This window comes from Coregonus clupeaformis, chromosome 6 (genome assembly GCF_020615455.1).
Source record: "Coregonus clupeaformis isolate EN_2021a chromosome 6, ASM2061545v1, whole genome shotgun sequence".
NCBI lineage: Eukaryota > Metazoa > Chordata > Actinopteri > Salmoniformes > Salmonidae > Coregonus > Coregonus clupeaformis.
In genome coordinates, this window is record NC_059197.1 from 18,643,706 (window position 1) to 18,667,186 (window position 23,481).

Consider the following 23,481-nt stretch of genomic DNA (forward strand, 5'->3'; position numbering starts at 1 on the left):
TATCTTTGTGATTTTGATGGTTAATAAGACTGAAGTCATTGACATTTACTAGGTTCTGTACATCGACCACACTGTCATTTTTCCAAAAGTACTGATAATTACTATGGCTTTCAATCCTGCTTTCATCCACATGCGGGGCCGGGTGCCCAACATTTCCCGTTGTTGAGTGGTTCGACCATCAGACAGTCATGTGACTTTCTTGATAATTCATGAGGATCCTGGCTGAGGATCCTGGCAGGCAGCAGCAGCCATCCAACAGCTTTGTGGCTCAGAGCCCTGCCACGTGGAGGGACATCTGTGTCCAGGCTATATGACAGACAGTCTGTACATAAGGAGTCACTATGGAGTCTAATACGGAAAGCCAGTGTAAAGGTGGCATGCAAATAAATTCATCCTTCGAGCCTTTGTCTTCCGACAGGTGGCGTCACTCCTATGCGACGCTTTTCCCTCAACCGCCAGTAAAGGGGAAATCGTCACGCTATCTGCGAAAAGCCGCTATCTGACGTAAGAATTCCTTTGGGCCTAAGAAAACTAATCAAGCAGTGTGTTTTGACTGGATATAGGCTATGTAACATATTTGTTGTCTAAAAAGGCTATATGTGTTGTGCTGCGCTAAGGGGAGCACCATGTAGAAGTTAGCTGGCACCCCTACCCACCTTTTTCCTATGTCCTCTTTTTCATGTCTAAAAATGGCCACGTGTGAAAACAAAAGCTGCTTTTCCACTATGCTCAAACCAGGTCAGTGCATGAGATTGTTTAAATTTTACCTTACTAAAATACACCTCAGAGCATACCACAACTCTCCACTTTAACCAACCTAGTTTCACACTTTCACCCACTGACACTTAAGAATATGATCCGTTACTTCTAGACACTGAAACAAGGCTGGTGGCACATGCACAGAGCCAAAGAGAACCGGGACAGCGAAATGTCCCATGATGCCCACAATACAGTAACAACTATCAGTTATTTAAAAAGAACAAGAAACAGAAACCCCCAGGTGCTTTTAACTACTTTATTCACAGAAAAGACTTCACCAGCAGACAAAATATACAGACCAGTCTAAGGTATATATTAACATATGATATAATAAGCTCCCTTACAGCAGTCTTTACTTTAGTCCAGTCTCTGACTCTGGACCAAGGCTTTAAACGTGGTCTTATAAAAGATTCGAACAGTGCGGTTGTTCCTTACAGAGAAACACACATGCAGGGGGAAAAATCAAGACAGAATTGTACTAGAACGACTTGATAAAGCATTGATAAAGAGTGCAAACAAAGGGGGAGAGGCTTGGCCATCCCTGAAAGAAAAACAAAGAATGAAGAGGTGAAAAGAGGGGCATCAAAAAGAAGGGAGAAACTTTCTTTGATGCTTTCACAGGGAGAAACTTTCTTTGATGCTTTCACAGGGAGAAGGGCAGCTTGGCTATAAATAATCTGGTATCATATTACATATTTATCAATACAGTAAGTGTCATGTACAGTGAGGGAAAAAAGTATTTGATCCCCTGCTGATTTTGTACGTTTGCCCACTGACAAAGAAATTATCAGTCTATCATTTTAATGGTAGGTTTATTTGAACAGAATAACAACAACAAAAATCCAGAAAAACGCATGTCAAAAATGTTATAAATTGATTTGCATTTTAATGAGGGAAATAAGTATTTGACCCCCTCTCAATCAGAGAGATTTCTGGCTCCCAGGTGTCTATTATACAGGTAACGAGCTGAGATTAGGAGCACACTCTTAAAGGGAGTGCTCCTAATCTCAGTTTGTTACCTGTATAAAAGACACCTGTCCACAGAAGCAATCAATCAATCAGATTCCAAACTCTCCACCATGGCCAAGACCAAAGAGCTCTCCAAGGATGTCAGGGACAAGATTGTAGACATACACAAGGCTGGAATGGGCTACAAGACCATCGCCAAGCAGCTTGGTGAGATGGTGACAACAGTTGGTGCGATTATTTTCAAATGGAAGAAACACAAAAGAACTGTCAATCTCCCTCGGCCTGGGGCTCCATGCAAGATCTCACCTCGTGGAGTTGCAATGATCATGAGAACGGTGAGGAATCAGCCCAGAACTACACGGGAGGATCTTGTCAATGATCTCAAGGCAGCTGGGACCATAGTCACCATGAAAACAATTGGTAACACACTACGCCGTGAAGGACTGAAATCCTGCAGCGCCCGCAAGGTCCCCCTGCTCAAGAAAGCACATATACAGACCCATCTGAAGTTTGCCAATGAACATCTGAATGATTCAGAGGAGAACTGGGTGAAAGTGTTGTGGTCAGATGAGCATCAACTCAACTCGCCGTGTTTGGAGGAGGAGGAATGCTGCCTATGACCCCAAGAACACCATCCCCACCATCAAACATGGAGGTGGAAACATTATGCTATGGGGGTGTTTTTCTGCTAAGGGGACAGGACAACTTCACCGCATCAAAGGGACGATGGACGGGGCCATGTACCGTCAAATCTTGGGTGAGAACCTCCTTCCCTCAGCCAGGGCATTGAAAATGGGTCGTGGATGGGTATTCCAGCATGACAATGACCCAAAACACACGGCCAAGGCAACAAAGGAGTGGCTCAAGAAGAGGCACATTAAGGTCCTGGAGTGGCCTAGCCAGTCTCCAGACCTTAATCCCATAGAAAATCTGTGGAGGGAGCTGAAGGTTCGAGTTGCCAAAAGTTATGGCTCGAAACCTTAATGACTTGGAGAAGATCTGCAAAGAGGAGTGGAACAAAATCCCTCCTGAGATGTGTGCAAACCTGGTGGCTAACTACAAGAAACGTCTGACCTCTGTGATTGCCAACAAGGGTTTTGCCACCAAGTACTAAGTCATGTTTTGCAGAGGGTTCAAATACTTATTTCCCTCATTAAAATGCAAATCAATTTATAACATTTTTGACATGCGTTTTTCTGGATTTTGTTGTTGTTATTCTGTCTCTCACTGTTCAAATAAACCTACCATTAAAATTATAGACTGATCATGTCTTTGTCAGTGGGCAAACGTACAAAATCAGCAGGGGATCAAATACTTTTTTCCCTCACTGTAGATTATTCTAGACTTTAGAGGCCTTACATACAGGTGCAAACATGCACAAAGACTAATAATGGCCAATTTGTCTACTTCACATTGTAGGGACACTGGTTCTTAAACTCACATTCACATGTTTTCCTTTAGTCTGATAGGGTGACTGAGCTAAAGAAGAAGACAGATCAGGTGAAAGAGACAGAAGCAAGAGGAGGTGTACCAGGGGGGATGCAGTGACAGACAAACACAGTGGGACAAAGAGCAAGAGATAAAGCTGAGAGCGATGCGATGTGACACAACATTAGGTCGGGTGGTTGCTGACAGAGGCAGGATTTCATGTGTGATGGAAATTATAATATTTGTGCTTTTCTATAAACCAATTTCTTTGTTCATGCAAGTGACTGATTGAACTAACCCTCACTATCAGTATCTGCAATTTTGCTGTACACCCAGACCCTTGTTTTGATATCTCAGTTTCAAGGTCTCAGCTTAGAGAAGAAGCCTCGTGAGGTATTGGTCTGTCACATGCATGACCCAGTATTGGCCGGTCACATGAATGAAGCAAACGTTAATTATGAATTAATTATGAATAAGCTAAATCATGCAAATATGACTTGTCTGCAGTATATAAGAGGGCGTAACGGTACCATGGGAAGTCCCGCTGACAGTTGTCTGTACGCATTTAGAAGAAATGTCTGTGGTCTGCAGCCACTACAAAATAACATGAGGTATTTTTGAATACGGGGTGTTATTTATATGTATAGCAAGTAGCGGCAAGAGAACCATTGAAGATAAATATGGTGCATAGTGTCACGTCTCCTCCCGTTGCTCCCCTCCGGCGCTCTGATTCGCCGGTCTACTGAGCCACCGGTCTAAGCGCACCACCTCGGCAACCCCGGAATGGAAACCCAACGCACCCTAATCACCTCCAGCGCAGCTGCACCTCATCTCATCACCACCCCTATATAGCCCTGGACTGTTCAGTGTTGTGTTGTGTGTGTGTAAAATGAGTGTGCTTGAATCCTGGATTAATTTATTTTACTCTTCCAGACATTCAGCACTGAGACAGATACAGGAAAGGACAATGAGAGACAAATAACACTGACCACAGGTTCAATTTATTCCAAATGTTTTTCATTTATTTCTGTTTAGATTATAAGGCCAAAGCCTTTTTGACACTTCTGAAAGCACCCACACACTCAATGTGCTGGGACTGGAGTCAAAGGTTAGACATAGCCAAATAATCTCACACTATCTCAAATGTTCATTTGTTATTTTTGGAAGAAAATTCCAGTACAACATTGTTTGTAGAGAGTACCATGCAGCCAGTAGAGGAACATGCAATTTAAATATGCATTGAGGAATACTGGTCTTTAGCGTACTGTTCTCTGTTGGTTAGCACAATGAAATGGCTGATCAGTCGTCTATTGGGATATATGGATGAGCTTTCAGTCAAAAGCACTTGGCTCAACATCACTCTCTGACCATATCCTTCACTGCAAGTAAACATGTCTGTTGAGTGGTCTTTATGCAAGATATTCTTATCATCCAATCAACTCCATCCCTCAAATAAATACTGCGTTTTAAATGGCAGATTTGCTCAGTCAGTGTAAAGTAAACAATTAAACAATCTCCAAAGAACATACATAATGCTCTGGAATTGTACTGGAATTTTAACCCCAATGAAAAAGGCTCAAACTGGGGGGGTAAAGGGAGAAAATGTTGAATGTGCTAAGTAACGGTCAACTCCTGAAGCTCACTAGATATGGTGCAACACCCCTACACCATCAGAAAGCATTGAATCTCATAATAAACCACAGAGTGGATGAGTGGGGGGAGAATGTTGCGATTCCCTGAAATCCCCACCAACCCCCCCGATCAGATTCCAGTTAGGAGATGAAGGGCGTGTTCCTCTGCCCAGCATTGCTGATGCCTGCCAGAGCTTACAACGCTTGGATAGATATTTTACGTATCAGCTAACCACATATGTTATAGCAATCTGTCAGTGGATGACGTAGCACGCAACCATTGGTTGATGCATGCAACGTCTGAGCAGGGGAACACGGCCATTGGCTGGCTGCTCAGCACAAATACACAGGCTTCATGTTTCGGTTAGCGCCTTGCCCCATCCCATTCCCTCCTCTCCACCCCACTGTCCTGGCACCCCAGCACATTTTAGTCATCTGAGTTACTCAAATACAGACAGCAAAAAAAAGAAGATTAAGAGATCTGGCTAATACCATGACATTCCCCAGCTGTACTAATTATTATTAATGTCTTCTAGGTTAACAACGTGAGAGCTGGCCCTGGCTGGAAGTTATGTACAAAGAAAAACCAGCCACCATTTCAATTCGGCAGTCAAATTAAACGCAGAAAAAACTCTTAAAAAAATTAATTTGATTAGAATGAACGAAAAACTTGATTTAAGGTAATATATATATATATATATTCATGTGTCAATGTTTCAACAAAATCTACAAAGCAAAAATAATTAAAAAAATACAAGGCATATGTACACATTCACCCTGTCCCAGAACAAAAAAGAAACCCAAGTCAGGCCTGTACCGAAATAATATCTAGCATTTTACCCATACCATCCGCTCTGTGCCGTTTCACAATACACCACAGGCTGCATGGTTCGGTGTGAGGCCGTTGGAGAGCCCATTTTAAAATGCATCACTGTTGCTGCTGTATACGATGAAAGCATAGATAAGAGTTGTAGCTGGTGCTGCGATGCACGTGCTTTTTGCCGTCTGTGACGCTAAGTAGACAGGGCCAGCGTCTAGCCCCAAGTACAGCCATGGATCTGACAAGGCATGCAACCAACACCCCAATGTTCACTTTGTTAGTACCTTTTCGTCTCAAGGTTTATGCTGATATTATAGCACTGTGTGTGCGCACGTCAGAAGTCTGCATAGCGCTCAAATGTAGTAGATTTCATTGTTACTATTTGTTTGAATGACCTTTGTTGTGTTGTTGATGTTACCCTTCCACGTCTTAATGTGTAAGAAAGAAGCAGCATATTTTATGTTAATCTCTTTTCTTTTTAAAAGGAGAAACTTTAAATAAAAATAAATTGTATGTCCGTTGCGTTGAACAGCAGAATGAGCTGGAGACTTCCTGATGACTTGATACGGGCGCAATATTTTTTGTTTTGTTTCCTCAAATGGTGGAAAAACCAGAACAGCAGCAGCTGCTGATGAGTCCGTTATCCAGATGTTGTCTGGACCACTTAAGCCCCTCCCTCAGGCCTCCTGGGGGGCCGGCCTCTTCAGATCTCTGATCTGTTTGACCAGGTATGTCTTTTCATCGTTGAACTGTTCGTCCTCCGTCCTGTCGTTCTGGAACTTGGAGAGGAACTCAATGAGTTTGGTCTGGTTCTTCAGAAGAATGTCCAAGATGGGCTGTGTCTTGTTGGGGTTGGCCACAAACACCTAGAGGGGAAGTAAGAGGAGAAATTATTCTTGCAATCCAACTAAACTGATATAAAATTGCACCGCCTGCTATAGCCTTGTGCTAGTCTCTCGTTTTTCTTTTACCTTAAAGACGTGGAAGGCCTCAAACTGGATGTTGCGGCTTTTGTCTCGAAGAAGGTTCATCATTAGCTTGAGGTTCTCTGGCTTGCTGATGTATTTCGTCATGATGGTGAAATTGTGTCGATCGAGAAGAAGCTCTCCCAGCAACTAGATTGTTTCAGAGTGACAAAAAACATTAAGTATTAATTGCAATTACAGTCTGTGGAAGGTGAAAAAGTAATAATTTATTGAATGCCATGTTTGAAACATAAGATTCAGCTAAAACTATATAAATAATTATAGTTGGGTTTACACAAGGCAAAGTGAAGATACTGCTATGCATTGGCAAAAATAGGGGAGGACGTTACAAGGCAGATGAAACATATCTAAAACCTACTCCATCCACAGGGTGGCACTACATCAGTCAGCTTGCTGCTTGGGGATATTTTCAGTAACCAAACACCATGTAAAGAGACCATCTATACTTAGCCCTCAAAAACAGGCATATATACAAATACTACATGACAGATGTTTACTACAACAGGAATAACGTTCTTACCTTGAGGGATTGCCTTTTAGTCACGTAGTTCTCTGAGTGGAGTAACTTCTCATATTCACTGAAGAACTGGAGGGAGGGGAGGAGAAAGCTAATCATCTGAGTGAATGTCAAGCCACTATTTCAGAGTGCATCTGCTTGTTTGCAAACTCGTTGACAAGCCAACTAGTGATCTTCCCACACCTATAGACAGGGAGCTGCCGTGTATTCAAAACAGCCACATGTCAGATGCCAGTTTTTTATCTTAGGAGAAAAACCGTTGCTGAGTACTGTGCTGCCACGTGTCAAGGTAATTTCCATATTCCCTGATATACTTTTCATGGATCTTAGAGATGTCTCTGAAATACTCAGTTGTCAGGCTGGGGTTTAGCGCAAATAAACTCAGCTTGTACTGGTGTGACCTCAGATCGTCTTAAAAAGCTCTGTTAACCGTGACAGGTTGCTATTCAGAAAAAGTAACATTGGAAGAAAAGTATCATGGAGATGTGTTCTCGCCGGGTTATATTTCAACACGATGTGGAGGACTTACCCTGTCGTAATGCTGCTCCAGGAACTCAGCACTCAGAATCTTGTGTCTCGTTAGCAAGTCCTGGAAGAGGAACACATACAGGTATTTTAACCAATGAGCTGAATAGTACAGGCCCTCTATCTAGGCCCCAAGAAACCCATGGTCCTATGGGTGTGAGATATTACAGTTCTGATTTTTTTTTTTTAAGCGGTCATTTTGAAAAACTCACTTTAAAAGTGGCGAATGCATCTGAGGCGATGTCAAACGTGGACATCTCCACGTATCTGAAGAAGTCGTAGAACTGCTCGGCCCCCAGGGTGATCTTGGCCAGCGGCTCGTGCCTGATACACTCCCTCAGCATGATGCCACAGTTCAGAGCGATCTCTGGAGACTCGTACCTGCCAGGAGAACATTGGAATAGGAAGGAGGTATCCAGTTATTACGACGCAAGTAGGGTTGGGTGATGTCAACCTTTGTCCTATCGTGATTATGTACCCATAAAACATTTTGACATACGATGCCGTCGCCCCCTATTGGTCAACCCCCCCAAAAATAGTTTTTTGTTGAAAAAAGACAACCCTGCTAAAACGACAGTTGGGCTACAGCGTGAAATCAAATGCAACTGGATGAATCATGGCGAAAGATAATGTTATTGAACACCTGGGCAGAGGCTAAGTGCTGGCAAATCTTTTATAATATTCCTTTATTGTGGAGGAGCTTTAACATGCAGCAGGTGTGTGTGTGTGTGTGGCACGCTGTGATGGAGCAGTGACTGTCTGATGAGGAACTGGCTGTCTTACTGTGGTGAGCTACACTAGTATGTGGACACCCCTTCAAATTAGTGGATTTAGCTATTTCAGCCACACCCGTTGCTGACAGGTGTATAAAATCGAGCACACAGCCATTGTAATCTCTGTAGACAAACATTGGCAGTAGAATGGCCCTTACTGAAGAGCCTCATAAAATAATAGAAAAATAAATAATATTGTTAGTTCTATCTATCATTAAGCTGTGATAGCCTATGACAATAGCCTATGCCTAGTCTATAGACGTTCATTCGTGTTATTTTTGAAAGCCATAACTTTAGGACAACACCTTCGTAAGCTAGAATATTTGGGAAATAAGCTAATGTTTCTAACTTTAAGTTGCCGTAAAGCTTTTATGATCGGCCAGTAGGAGGAATAATGATAGGTTATCGGCCATTTGGTTTTCAACCTTGCTTGAAGGGAATTACACGGTCTGCATTGATCATTTCTTACTTAATAAGCTTAAACTGGTCATTATATGTTTCTATAGGCTATTGATATGGTTTGTTCTCCCTCACTATTAGTCCTCTGGCTACCTTATGTTTTTAGGCTATAAAAATAAATGTTTGAGATGGAACTCAACATTTACATTCATTTTTTGATCGGGAGAAATCCATGCATAAAACAATGAAGCGTAGCCTTCAGTCATATTCATATTATTATATATTATACTGGATTACAGCCAATCAAATGGAGACAGAAGAGAATACAGGCTAAAAAAAATTTTAACAACTAAACACAAGATAGTTCAGGAGAGTCCGGTATGTAAAAAAGTATTATCTGTTCTGTCTGGCCAACATTCCTCTCTTGCGTTCTATATCACAAATGTATTGAAATAGACTATAGCAAATAGGAATAGGCTAATTACTCAGAGCGTCACTGGTGTTCCCCTACTGGTGGCCTGCGGGCAGAATTTGGCCCACAGGTGGTTTTATTTGGCCCCCCCAAAGTGTTTTTTGGGGGGGGGACATAAAAGACTGTAAAAACACCAGCAAATCAGCTCCAATTGATTTTAATTTAAGAAATCTGTTCCAAAGTATTCCCACGCATAATAGATGACACACCTGATCGTATACAAATGTAAGCAAGGTTTGAAATGATTATGTTTTAGTCAAACATTGTTTGTGTTTCTTGCAGTCAATTTGCAGTCTACAAATTATTTGTAATTAAATCAAATCAAATTTTATTTGCCACATGCGCCGAATACAACAGGTGTAGACATTACAGTGAAATGCTTACTTACAAGCCCTTAAGCAACAATGCAGTTTTTTTAAAGAAAAAGTCTAAATAGTCTGGGTAGCCATGATTAGCTGTTCAGGAGTCTTATGGCTTGGGGGTAGAAGCTGTTGAGAAGCCTTTTGGACCTAGACTTGGCGCTCCGGTACCGCTTGCCGTGCGGTAGCAGAGAGAACAGTCTATGACTAGGGTGGCTGGAGTCTGGTATAGAGGTCCTGGATGGCAGGAAGCTTGGCCCCATTGATGTAGTGGGCCGTACGCACTACCCTCTGTAGTGCCTTGCTGTCGGAGGCTGAGCAGTTGCCATACCAGGCGGTGATGCAACCAGTCAGGATGCTCTCGATGGTGCAGCTGTAGAACTTTGAGGATCTGAGGACCCATGTCAAATCTTTTCAGTCTCCTGAGGGGGAATAGGCTTTGTCGTGCCCTCTTCACAACTGTCTTGGTGTGTTTGGTCCATGATAGTTTGTTGGTGATGTGGACATCAAGGAACTTGAAGCTCTCAACCTGTTCCACTACAGCCCGTCGATGAGAATGGGGGCGTGTTCAGTCCTCTTTTTTTCCCTGTAGTCCACAATCACAATTATGTTCCGGCTCCACGACCATCCGCTCAATAAAAAATAAAATATCTGCCCGCGACTGAATCTAGTTGATGATCCCTGATATAGGACACTGTCAAGGTCTCCAGTTATTACTATCAATATCTGCTGTTTGTCAATTTCTGCAGTATTTATCTTTCTATTTCGATGCATTTAATTATTCTGTATTGAGACAATGTGGTAATTCACTTCAAATAAAACTTAACTGACTTAAAAAGGTATCCACTTATTACCCAACACAAAAACACTACACCCCAGCATTGTAAATGACAGGGTGTAGTGTAGGTTTGGGCGCCCCAGGCCTCACCCTTTGAGCAGCATGAAGAGGGTGTTCTGCTGAGTGCAGAGGTACTCCACCGTGGGCGTCCGCGTCCCGATCTGACGCCTCAGGATGTTGTTGAAGATCTGAGCCACATCCTTCTTACCCTGATGTTGAACACAAATGACATGAAATAATCTTAGAAAGGTGTGAAAATCACAAGTGGTCAGATTCCAAACAGCCATGGTTTCAAAACAATGTTCTCTTATTTTAAACTTCTAATTCTGAATCCGATGTTCTTATACATGTTATGGTGATAAAACAGATTCACCTATTTGCACCATTGGTGAATTGTCACATTTCAAATGAGTATCATTGCGTTGTTTTTGCACCTATTATCAAATTCAGCCTCCCTATAGCAGGAATAGCCAAGACAGATGTATCTTCAGATGGGTGAGAATGACACAGACCCACTGAAGGATGTGGAGAAGGTCAAAGAGGAAGAGGAGAATCACACCACACCGACTCAGGCTGATAAGGTGACTCAGTGAAGCCTACACACACCTACTACTACCACCACACCCACACCATGGGCCAGACATATTGCAGTGAGCAAAAAAAGCATGTGAAAGCAAGTCCATGTGCCAGTAAAAGAGACAGGACACAGTCAGTCTTTTGTCTCTTTCTCTACGTCGACTTAAATCTGTCTCTCTCACTCGTCACAAAGATACCCACCCTTCTAGTCAGCATCTCAAAATAAATCTCTCATACCTCTGCATCTGTCTCAAAGACAGACAGACAAACAAACAAACCTGCAGTGTAAAGTGTCTCACCTCAAAGTCGATGAGCTGCAGGTCAGCTACGAGGGTGCTGAGCAGGCCGCTGTTGTAGAGCTCCTGAGCCAGCTGGGCCACCGCCTCAGTCTGGGGCTCCTTCTCATTGGTACCATAGAGAATCTCCTTCATCGCCACCAGGCTCTTAGACACCTCTTCTGTGGCCTGGACACACACACAAAGACAAATACAGATTCATTTAGCGCTCTACATAATATTAACTAGCTCTCCATCAGTCACTATACTGTTTCCTATGACGTAGCTAACCCCCACCATCCCATGTTGTCCTGAAATGATCCCATCATACACTCTCTTCAGAGTCTAGAGATGGCTTGTTATGAAAGGAAACTAACCCCTCAACAGGTTTTTGTGACTGACGTCTCTTGACATCAAACATGATAGGCACCATTTTTGTAAATGGTGTAAATCTCGAAACACAGGTACCCCCCCTTACACCAGGGCTCTCCAACCCTGTTCCCGGAGAGCTACCGTCCTGTAGGTTCTCACTCCAACCCTAATCTAGCGCACCTGATTCTAATAATGAGCTGGTTGATAATCAATCAATCAATCAATTTTATTTTATATAGCCCTTCGTACATCAGCTAATATCTCGAAGTGCTGTACAGAAACCCAGCCTAAAACCCCAAACAGCTAGTAATGCAGGTGTAGAAGCACGGTGGCTAGGAAAAACTCCCTAGAAAGGCCAAAACCTAGGAAGAAACCTAGAGAGGAACCAGGCTATGAGGGGTGGCCAGTCCTCTTCTGGCTGTGCCGGGTGGAGATTATAACAGAACCATGCCAAGATGTTCAAAAATGTTCATAAGTGACAAGCATGGTCAAATAATAATCAGGAATAAATCTCAGTTGGCTTTTCATAGCCGATCATTAAGAGTTGAAAACAGCAGGTCTGGGACAGGTAGGGGTTCCATAACCGCAGGCAGAACAGTTGAAACTGGAATAGCAGCAAGGCCAGGCGGACTGGGGACAGCAAGGAGTCACCACGGCCGGTAGTCCCGACGTATGGTCCTAGGGCTCAGGTCTCTCAGTTGGCTTTTCATAGCCGATCATTAAGAGTTGAAAACAGCAGGTCTGGGACAGGTAGGGGTTTCGTAACCGCAGGCAGAACAGTTGAAACTGGAATAGCAGCAAGGCCAGGCGGACTGGGGACAGCAAGGTGTCAGCATGCCCGGTAGTCCTGACGTATGGTCCTAGGGCTCAGGTTCTCAGAGAGAAAGAGAGAAAACGAGAGAATTAGAGAGAGCATACTTAAATTCACACAGGACACTGGATAAGACAGGAGAAGTACTCCAGGTATAACCAACTAACCCCAGCCCCCGACACATAAACTACTGCAGCATAAATACTGGAGGCTGAGACAGGAGCGGTCCGGAGACACTGTGGCCCCATCCGAAGAAACCCCCGGACAGGGCCAAACAGGAAGGATATAACCCCACCCACTCTGCCAAAGCACAGCCCCCGCACCACTAGAGGGATATCCTCAACCACCAACTTACAATCCTGAGACAAGGCCGAGTATAGCCCACAGAGGTCTCCACCACAGCACAAGCCAAGGGGGGGCGCCAACCCAGACAGGAAGATCACGTCAGTAACTCAACCCACTCAAGTGATAAGCTGAATCAGGTTAGTTACAGCTAGGGTTGGAGCGAAAACCTACAGAAGGGTAGCTCTCCAGGAACAGGGTTGGAGAGCCCTGCCTTAAACTGTAGTCAAATCAAACTCTTAGAGGGAGGGGTTTGAAATTCCCCACTCCATCGCTTCCATAGAATCTCTGAGGTCACTAGTCAAGTTAGAGAGAGGTGTAACTAGGAGGTACTCAACTGTATCGGTCTTTGTGTGTCTACCTGTGTGTAAGCATAAGTGTGTGTGTTGGTTGTTTACCTTCTCAGCCTTCTTGTCAGAGATGTCGTGTTTCTCCAACACCGTCATGCTATCCTTCAGGTTCTTGACGATATCCGCCGGCGACTTGTGGGACTTGCCAAAGGGGAATGGCATGGTGGCGAGTTACCGTGGTCGACCAAGCAGCGAGTGCACAGTCCTACCTATCCACAGGAAGGGAAGATAAACAACTGAAGGAGATGAATGAAAGAGAGAAAGAAAGGGATATGCAGAGAAAGACTAAACCAAACTGTGACAGAAGAGTTGTTCAAACTGCATCGGTACTGACTCCGAGAGCTCAGTGAGGAGGAGCAATCAGTACTAAGGCACTAACAATGTGACTCACTTGTCATCATAAAATCATACCAAGATAGAACATAGTATGACTTATGAATTGTGAGTCAGTAGGCTGACACTAGGATTCTTATTGCTAAGAAACAACAGGCTGTAGAGGGGCAGGCTAAACAGATCGATCTGAAGAAGGAAACAGCTGAAAGAGGTGGAAGCAAAATGTTGATTCTCACCCTCATACTGAGATTTGCTATTAAGCATTACAATCATTATTCTAATTGTGCGTGAGGTTGTTGAAAGGGGAAGCTAACTGCAGGAGTTGTGTTTACTTTGTAACTATGGATCAAATAAAATGTGATTTGTCACATGAGCCAAATACAACAGGTGTAGACCTTACCGTGAAATGCTTACTTACAAGCCCTTAACCAACAAGGCAGTTAAGAAAATATTTACAAAATAAACTAAAGTAAAAAAAATTAAACAAGTAACACAATAAAATAACAATAATGAGACTATATACTGGGGGTACCAGTACCGAGTCAATGTGAGGGAGTACAGGTAAGTCGAGGTAATTACTATTGATCGATTGGTTTACTGACCAGTTGCACCATAAAGGGAGGTGACGTTGAGACATGACTGATTGGTCAGTGTTAGTCAATGATTACAGAGGTAGAATGTCCTCTGCCCTACCCTTTTCTAAAGGGGCCTCTACATGACCCCTTCTCGTGTTGTTAAGGTCACGGAAAACTCCCCTTACCGGTACTTATCCCCTTCTCCAGCCTCTCCCCACTAGTGTAAACAACACAACACTGTTCAGCCACATATCCTTTCTCTTAATGAACTCTCTCACACACACACCTCCCCAGACAAACTGTATGGTGCTTATAACCTTATCTAGTAATGGCGTAGAGCAGTGAGAGCCTGGGGAATGCATGAGCCCCTCAGTGGGACGTCAGACCTTCTCTCACTGAGCTTTTATCTAGGGCAAGGGATGGGCTGGGGGTGAACATACAATAATTTTTTTATGTGGGTACGCAGACCGGCGAGCAACTGCAGCCCGAGTTTAGATTCTTTGTGGCCCCCATCCCCATCCGTTGCCACATTCCATGACTCACCCAGTCACTTTTTACAATAGGCTCTATGCACGCATCACTTCCGAATTGGCGTGCATAGAGCCCAAAAACATTAGACCGTGACAGTAGACCGTTATGATGGCAGAGATGAAGTTTACAAGGTGTTTGCTGGAGTTGCCTAAAGTATCTGTTAATGATATACGGAGGGTCGTCCGGACATCCAGTACGACACCACGTAGCAAACTGGATGAAGGCTTCAAATTTTACATTTCTTATTTTCTTTGCAACTTTGAAGGTAATATGCTAACGCTTCCTAGCCTGAGCTAGAAGCCTTGCTTTGGTGTTTTAAGTCATGACTCTGTCCTGCTTCAGGTTAATCATGCTTTAAATAAAGTTTAATCATGTGTATATACCTCTCACTTCATGTGTTTGTACTTTTATGAAAGTATCAGGTAAAAAACAGGGCTACAAATGAGATCTCTGTGAGAGCTCACTGCTACTGCTCAATTAAGAAACTAAAGCCACCACACCAGCTGAGAGTAGGACTAGATTAAGTGACACGTTCAAAGTTCTGTTGAACTTGTTCAAGGTTCCGTTCAACACATGTTTTACTCGTTTAATGTTACCACAGCTTTGGTTGCCATTGCTAAGAGAACACTCTAGAACTTTAGTGGTTTTCACGATAGCTGAACAGTGGTAGCCTAATACAGACCAGGGTAGCTGAGTGGGAATTGCCATGCTTTGTTGTTGGGTCTGTTGTAAACAAATTGGAGTTTGGTTTGAAATCTAAACAATAATGAGATTACTTCTTTTTCCTGACTTGATGACTGCAATGACAGTAACATATTCCACTCAGCTATTCTTCAAACTGCTGATGTTCTACTCAAAACTGTCCTGTCATCTTTACTTCTTTCCTTATAAACATATGGCCCAACTTCCTTGCTTTTGTACTTGATGTTTCTACTTTTCAAGAGGAATTAGGAGCAAAACCTTCACTCTACTGTTGTTATTGGTACTAGGCTACAATGTTGCACCACTCACCTACTGCTCTGCCAATACTGTTTGAAGGTAGGTAAATGGCACAACACAATAGGTAAGTGGTGGGAGACAGTATAGCCAAGTGGTGCAAGACAGTAGGAAAGTGATGCAGAAAGCACGAAAGTGACAGGAGACAGTAGATAAGTTGCTTACACCAGTAAAAAGTAGAAAGAACAAGTTTTGCTCCTACTCCTGCTGCTGTAGACCCTCGTCTTTCAAAACCCATTAAATTATGCTTCTGTGTATTTCAGATGACATTGCGTGATTCACAGCCAGTTGTGCTTGTTAAAAGCTACTGTTCCTGTGTGGCTGGGTGTGGGATATGCAATCATTTGGTTGCATTACTATATCAGACTGCCCATTACTCTGAATGTGGCATGTCTGTCGTCCCTCCTGTACTTTCCTACGTTTACACGTCATCGTGTTATAAGTCAAGACGAAGTATTACAAGTAAAAACATTAACATAAACATTAAGATAAACAACAACGAAAATTTACAGTTTCGGATGTTTTTGACGACAAGCATTCAATGCTAGCATATGGTAGCACAGCATTCTACGATAACCGGAAGTTTACATCCATCGAGATTTAACCGGAAATACGTCATGCTCGCCTGTGCATATCGCCTATACAGGCCTTACATGATGACCAGACCGCCCGCGTTGCAAAATAAATGTACCCATACATGTTATTAAATCATTGCACCCACACTGCTCGCGAGCGTCAGCGTAGCCAGGCACTACAATAGAACATGGTTCTATTTGTGACGCTAGACGTGCTGCAAGTCCTGCCTCTCCCATCTCCTCATTGGTTTTTAGGAGCATATACCCACGTGGGGGGGGATCGAAAGATGAACAAAGGTCTACGCTCCAGTCCAGTTGGTGGTGGTAATGCGCCTTAAAGTTGGTTGGCAACCGCCATATAAAGTCCAAAGAAGAAGAAGCCTGAAGGAGGAGAGAACTAGAAACTCACTCGGTTTACCCTTTTATCTGTGGATGAATTGTCGGAGTAGAGGAACTTGTGCATTTCAGGTAAAATAACAACCCAATGTTTATATCCCAGGACAAATTAGCCAGCAACAGCAAGCTAGCTAGCCATACATGTTTAATGGTTTTCGACCTGTCCCGAAGTTAATATAGTTGGTTCAGAGTTCATTTTGATATTTCAACCTGTGTGTCCTGATCGCGTCTGGTGTGGGTGGACAAAATCAACATGCGCGTGCATGCGGTCTGGTCAGCATGTTAGCTGGGTCTCCCTACTGCTAGTAGGGGACTGGGACAGGTGGTGTTATCTATGCTGTATCACCGCTGTTCAAGGTGTCAATCTGACAACAGTGGTGTTAAATTTGGCTTCCTTGGTCTGTCATTGCTTGTCCATATGTATATATTCTTAAATCCCATTCCTTACTAGTTTTGTGTGTATTGGGTATACGTTGTGAAATTGTTAGATATTACTTGTTAGCTGTCGGAGCTAGAAGCACAAGCATTTCGCTACACCCGCTATAACATCTGCTAAACACGTATGTGACAAATAAAACGTGATTTGATTTGAGAAGAACATAAGGAAGAGTTGAACTCACACCATGGAGGGATGGGTGCGCTGTCTGTATGGAAAGGGTGCAGAAAGGAGACTTGCTTAATGTCCCCCATTTTCGAACAGCCATGACAATGCCGGTTGTCCAAAGATCGCTGAGGAACACTCAAGTCCGTTCTCATATCAAGGCGGTTGAGTATTAATAACTGGTCGAGTGATTTGCTAGCAACAACATTGAGTCCCCATTAGTCAATACTTGTAAAAATGTAAATTCTTAAAATGCCTATATGTACTGTAGTGGTAAATATATTATGTTAAAGCTTGGTCTGACTAAAATCTTGTGCATAACCCATCTTGTGTTGGGGCCTTGGGACTTAATACAATGCACAAAGACTTGTATCCTGTCGGCCTTATCAGCAGGTGGCCATGAGTAACACCCAGGCCATAAGTCTCTCAAGTCCTCCCAAACTCACGAGATATCTCCTGAGGACACACACACACACACACATACACACACATACACACACACTTACACACATACACACACTCACACACATACACACACACATACACACACATACACACACATCATCATTGTTAAGCACACACACACAAAAAACCCCTTCTCTTAGGCCGGAGACAGAGAACCTGACTCAGAGCCAATGAAATGGAGATGACCTCGACCAACTCATCAGGACCAATGGGGAGATCGGAACTACTAGAATCAACCTACTTTATTTTATTGTATAAAATGTCAGCACACAATGGTTAGGGGCGCGCTCTCAGATATCTCCCTACGAGGTTGACGAAACGCGTCCGTGCACGAGAATTCAGATATCTTTACCTCTGAATAAACTGCCTTATATCATACAATCATCCACCTTGTCCGAAAGTCTCTACTTGGTCTCCGTTCTCCAGTAAACTTGTTTTATCAACAGTACCTAAGTTTGTACCCGACTTTGGTCCCACGGGGTACTGAAATTCATACTTTTAATAAAAAGTTTGAATACAACCGACTTTTTCCTAATTTGTGTTGCTTAACTGGAGACGTAGCAGTCTTGACGTACTACGTAAACTGAGATTCAATTGGCACAAGTGCATTCGCGCTGAGTTGAGCAACACAAATGTGGAAAGTAGGTGGATGTATTCGATAAAAGTATTGATTGACAGTGACTCAATGTTGTTGCTAGCAAATCACGCGACCTGTTATTAAATACTCTACTCCTTCTCGGTATAAGAGAACGGAGTTGAGCGTTCCTCAGCTATCGAAAGACAGCGTGGATTCCAATAGCACTGTTATAATGTGTACAGTCAAGACCAGTCAAGTTACTCCCAGAATATAGTGGATACTGAGTGAGACAAAGGGTGATGTACCCGCCCGGTCTGTCTGCTTTGGCAACCTGTTTCCAGATGGGATCTTCCCCTGACCTGTGAACAAAAACTCTGGCTCAGACTCTGATCTATGTTTTAGCATGGCATCTACATTTAGAATTAGAACCCCAGCACTGGAGCCAAGAATATAACCAACCAGCACTAAACCATGACCTAGCCTGGTCACATATCTGTTGTGTCACATGTTAACGGATTCAAATATAAACGCAGACATCTACCCGCCCCCGGTTTGAACAGAGTTTCCCTGGCTAATTTGATATTATTAATCTCTACGCACCTTTCGACTTCACCAAGTGGTCAATCCGCCTTTCACTGACGTTCTCATATTGTGGTCCATACAGGAGGCCTAAATACACAACAGGCCTTAAAATATGACTAACGTTAGTTAGCTCGCTTGCTAACTTAGCTATCACAACGGCAACGCTGTCTGGCCAGCTAACTAGCTAGAAACCTAGTTGGCCAACTATCGACAACGTTAACTGCTAGCTAACGTTAGCTAGCCAACTAACTACACAACAGCACCAGCTAGCTAGTTACCGTACTAACTACTAAGTTCAAGATAATTGTGTGATGCTCCTAACTAGCTTGCTATTTTTTTGCGTTCAAGGTCTTGCTAACTTCTCGTGTGTAGCAGCTAGCTAAATATCTAGCTAGCTAACTTCCTACTGAGAAGCTAGCTAGGCTAACAAATAACGTTATACGCTCGAACGCTTTGACAGGCCTCCGCTAGCTGGCTAACATCGTTAGCTAGACAGCTAATTTAACTACCTGGCGTTAGCTAACATCATTGGCCAATGTAGGCAGCCCAGCTAATTGTTATCAAAATGACAAATACAATATCAAACCTTACAAACTCGATATTTTCACTCTCCACCGATGTCTGAACAGCTAACGGCTATGTACCGGTTTGTCCCGTTGGATTAAAAACTCATTTGTTTTCCTTATTTGTCGCCTCCCCTTGAAATATTCGTTTCCTAGTCGTTTTATGTGTGCGACTGGTTGGGCATCGAGGTCTACCGCCACCCGCTGCTCGTATAACGCTATAGCATCTGCACATGGGTCTCGTGAGTGTCCACAGGGAGGCGCTCATGCACCAGGAAGAGTGCATGAATGAATCCACCAATTATGTATATAAACATACTGTATGTATATCACAGGAGGCTGCTGAGGGGATGAAGGCTCATAATAATGGCTGGAACGGCGCTAATGGAATGGCATCAAGCACATGGAAACCATGTGTTTGATGCATTTGATACCATTCAGCTCCAGCCATGACCACAAGCCCATCCTCCCCAATTAAGGTGCCACCAACCTCCTGTGGTGTGTATATATAAATCATTGGAATCCACACACACCTAAAGAGGGCTACATTGAATCCGCACACCCTAGACAAAAAGTATGTTTGGTGAGCAATTCTGCATGCATACTTTTTCTCTTTATTCTTGCCTTCCCCTTGAGGCACAACCCTATAAAGCCTCTTGGCTCCGGGAGACTAATGTGTACAGGTCTCCCAGAGTGAAGAGGCTAAATCTTATAAAATTGTAATGAATGAATAGGACCACTGTATTCTACTAGCTTTGGAGCCTTCCCAAAACCAACCCTGGACAAAATATTAAAGACCTGCCAATCTGAACAAAACAAACAACAGGATGGGATTTTATGTTTATTGAAAAATAGGATGAAATCAAATTAAAACCCCTGGTGTATGTGTATGTCTGTGTGCGCACATCTGTGTGTGTGTGTGTGTTTTGGAGTCTCTGGTTGCGGTGTGATGAAGATTTCAGTTGCAGCTTTTCTGAGAGCAGCCTCCACAGCAACACATCTTCCTCAGACATCTGATAAACCTGTGAGGGAGACAGTAACCACTGACATGAATGGAACAATATGGACACTACTGCAACACTTCAAAATTGTGAGTCACACCCAGTGGAGGTTGCTGAAGGGAGGAAGGTTCATAATAACGTCTGGAATGGAGCAAATGGAATGGCATCAAAAACATGGAAACCCTTTGTTTGATGTCTTTGATACCATTCCACCTATTCCACTCCAGCCATTAACTCAAGCCCGTCCTCCCCAATTAAGCTACCACCAATCTCCTGTGGTCACACCATCCTTTACTATCTCCTTTTATGTGTCCGTCTGTCTGCTAGCTTTTCCCTCCCTCCACTATTTCATTCTCTTCTGTCTACTTAAAACTCACCTCTTCTTGAGGGTCTTTCGGCATTCCTTCTTCTCCTCTACCTTCACTTCTTCCTTCTCCTCTTGCTTCACTTGGAACCTTTCCTCATCAGGCAGGATGATAATCTCCTCTACCTCCTCATAATCAATCTCATCAGGCAGGATGATAATCTCCTCTACCTCCTCATAATCAATCTCATCAGGCAGGATGATAATCTCCTCTACCTCCTCATAATCAATCTTATCAGGCAGGATGATAATCTCCTCTACCTCCTCATAATCAATCTCATCAGGCAGGATGATAATCTCCTCTACCTTCTCATAATAAATCTCATCAGGCAGGATGATAATCTCCTTTACCTCAACATAATCAATCTCATTGGTTTCTCCTGTCTTATCTCCATTAGTGTCCAGAGTCTGAGAAACATAATACAGCATTTAAACATCTTTCCAGCGCAGCTATAATCTTACAGATCTACACTAGCTTGCTTCTATGTGACACCATGTGTGGATCTGACTGCCAGAGAGAGAGGGAGCCTGGTTCTTATCAGTCTTCTTACCAGTACAGGGGTTCCAGTCCTGTCGGAGTTGCCTGTCAGTCCTCCCTCAGTCTGGGTGGAGATGGGTGGCAGATGGATGGTCTGTGGCCATGCCAGGGTCGGCAGTGGAACCTTCAGTGGGGGAAGGCGATGGGGGAGAGGCAGGGGTGGAGCAGCGGTGGTCTGGAGGCTAGAGGGAGGGATGCGAACGGGGAGGGAGAGGGGGGGAGTGGCAGTGGTCTGGAGGGTAGCGGTCAGTGGAGCAGTGGTCAGAGAGACAGAGGTCAAGGAGGTCATAGTCACTGGAGCAGGTGACCTGTAGTTCTGACTCTTGATGGGAAGATTAGAGGTACAAGATTAGTTCACATTATTAATCACAAGATCACAGTGACAAGATACAGCCCACTGGGCACAGACGTCAATTCAACGTCTACTCCATGTTGGTTCAACATGATTTTATTGAAATTACATGGAAACAACAGTGATTCAACCAGTGTGTGTCCAGTGGGAGTACATATGTATCAAAACCTAACAGGTCTCACATACTGGGAGAACATTTCAACTGCAGTAATTAATCAGTATTTAATATATGTTGGAAGAAATACTGTATGAATCCAGTAAACAACTTACCACTGACTCAAGAGTAGCGAAGTCATTCTGCATGAGAGACGAGACAGAGGTGCAGGGTTAGATCATGTGGCTAAACCTACCAGCTCTCACAGTCTCACGTTAGAATTAGACGTTCGTCCATGTTTCTCAAATGTCACATTTTGAAGTCTTTAAGGTTATGTTCAGGCATTAACTCAAAATTCTTAATGTTAGGCATTAACTCTGAATGGTTAATGTAAGGGTAAGGTTTGGGATAGGCTTAAAACAAAAATCTAAAAAACTAATTTCTATCGCAGGATTCAAACTTGAAACCTTTGGAATCAGATACTTACACCTATCTGCCATTCCCGTCCACAACGCCCTAGCAAAACCTAAACCTACTGGAAGGTAACAACGCCCTAGCAAAACCTAAACCTACTGGAAGGTAACAACGCCCTAGCAAAACCTAAACCTACTGGAAGGGAACAACGCCCTAGCAAAACCTAAACCTACTGGAAGGGAACAACGCCCTAGCAAAACCTAAACCTACTGGAAGGGAACAACGCCCTAGCAAAACCTAAACCTACTTCAATGTAACAGTGCTCACTGTTGCCCCTAGTGGCCAGTTTCCACGTCATCTCCTGACATCCTCAGACCTGGATGGACATCGAATACTGACTTGTATAATGGGTGACCTGGCTGGGCTAAACATAACATGCACAATGCATTTTTATAAAAACCTAACAGGACTCCAACGTGAGTTAACACAATCCAAAATACTGCGGCAATACTGAAGGCTATTATAGTGCACAATGTGAGTTGTAAAGAAACCTGAATGCTATTCTTCCCTCCCTGTTCCTGCCATTATACCAGCTGACCTACAGCATGCTGTGGTGTGTGGTGTTACCTCAGCTTCCACAGCGGCTATTTTCTGCACTCTGTCTAGCATGGGTTCAATGCTCTCCTCCCGCTCTCGCCAGTAGTTTCTGAAAGAGCCCACTACTAACTCCTGCTGGAGCTTCCAACATCATCTGGTCTTGCTTAATCTGCTTTCTGATCATGTGACACATGTCGATGTCTTGGACTTTCTCAAAACCCTCGAACACATTTTGGATCTTGTCCATGAACTCTGCAATGGTTCCTTGTCAATTTTCACCGGCTTCGCACTTTGACCACCTTTACTCTCTTCCTCTTCTGCCACCTTCACTAGTTGGCCGGCTCTTCTCCCATTCATTACCTTCTTTACATTCGGGTGTCTTGATCTTTTTCTGTCTATTCTTCCTGCAACCTCTAGCGCTGGCTTCATCAATCTCTCCCCCTTCCCAAACCTCCTAACCATCCTTTCAAAATCAATCCTCTCCTCCAGCTTAGCTTCCTCTTCGTTCTGGTTCAGCACCAGAGCTCTGTCCAGGGTCTGGCCTAGGGATCCCAGGTCTTTGGTGACCTTCTCGTGGTAGTAAGACAGATCCTCCTTCAAGTATCTCATGGTCCTCTCTCTGGCTTTAACCAACAGGGCCTTCTCTTTCTCACACAGGGGGACTGTCTGCATCATTCCACACACACACACACACACACACACACACACACACACACACACACACA

The 23,481-nt window shown here is 43.6% G+C and overlaps 1 protein-coding gene across 5 annotated transcripts; it reads right to left on the reverse strand.

Annotated features, from left to right (window-relative positions):
* Window positions 1-4,151: 4,151 nt before the first annotated feature.
* On the reverse strand, window positions 4,152-19,580 carry LOC121567693 (calcium-binding protein 39-like). Of its 5 annotated transcripts, XM_041877911.1 has the most exons (11): window positions 19,420-19,580; window positions 18,852-18,920; window positions 18,557-18,610; window positions 13,251-13,411; window positions 11,352-11,516; window positions 10,567-10,685; window positions 7,848-8,016; window positions 7,640-7,699; window positions 7,114-7,179; window positions 6,579-6,722; window positions 4,152-6,473 (listed from the first exon to the last, which is right to left on the reverse strand). In XM_041877911.1, exons 4-11 carry the CDS (start codon window positions 13,362-13,364, stop codon window positions 6,285-6,287), a joined length of 1,026 nt encoding a protein of 341 aa, XP_041733845.1. In that variant the 5' UTR covers window positions 13,365-13,411; window positions 18,557-18,610; window positions 18,852-18,920; window positions 19,420-19,580; the 3' UTR covers window positions 4,152-6,284. The 5 variants fall into 5 exon arrangements, with proteins under 5 accessions (XP_041733845.1, XP_041733846.1, XP_041733844.1 ...); XM_041877912.1 differs by lacking the exon at window positions 18,557-18,610 and having other exon boundaries at window positions 19,425-19,580; XM_041877910.1 differs by lacking the exon at window positions 18,557-18,610.
* Between the last annotated feature and the right edge of the window lie 3,901 nt (window positions 19,581-23,481).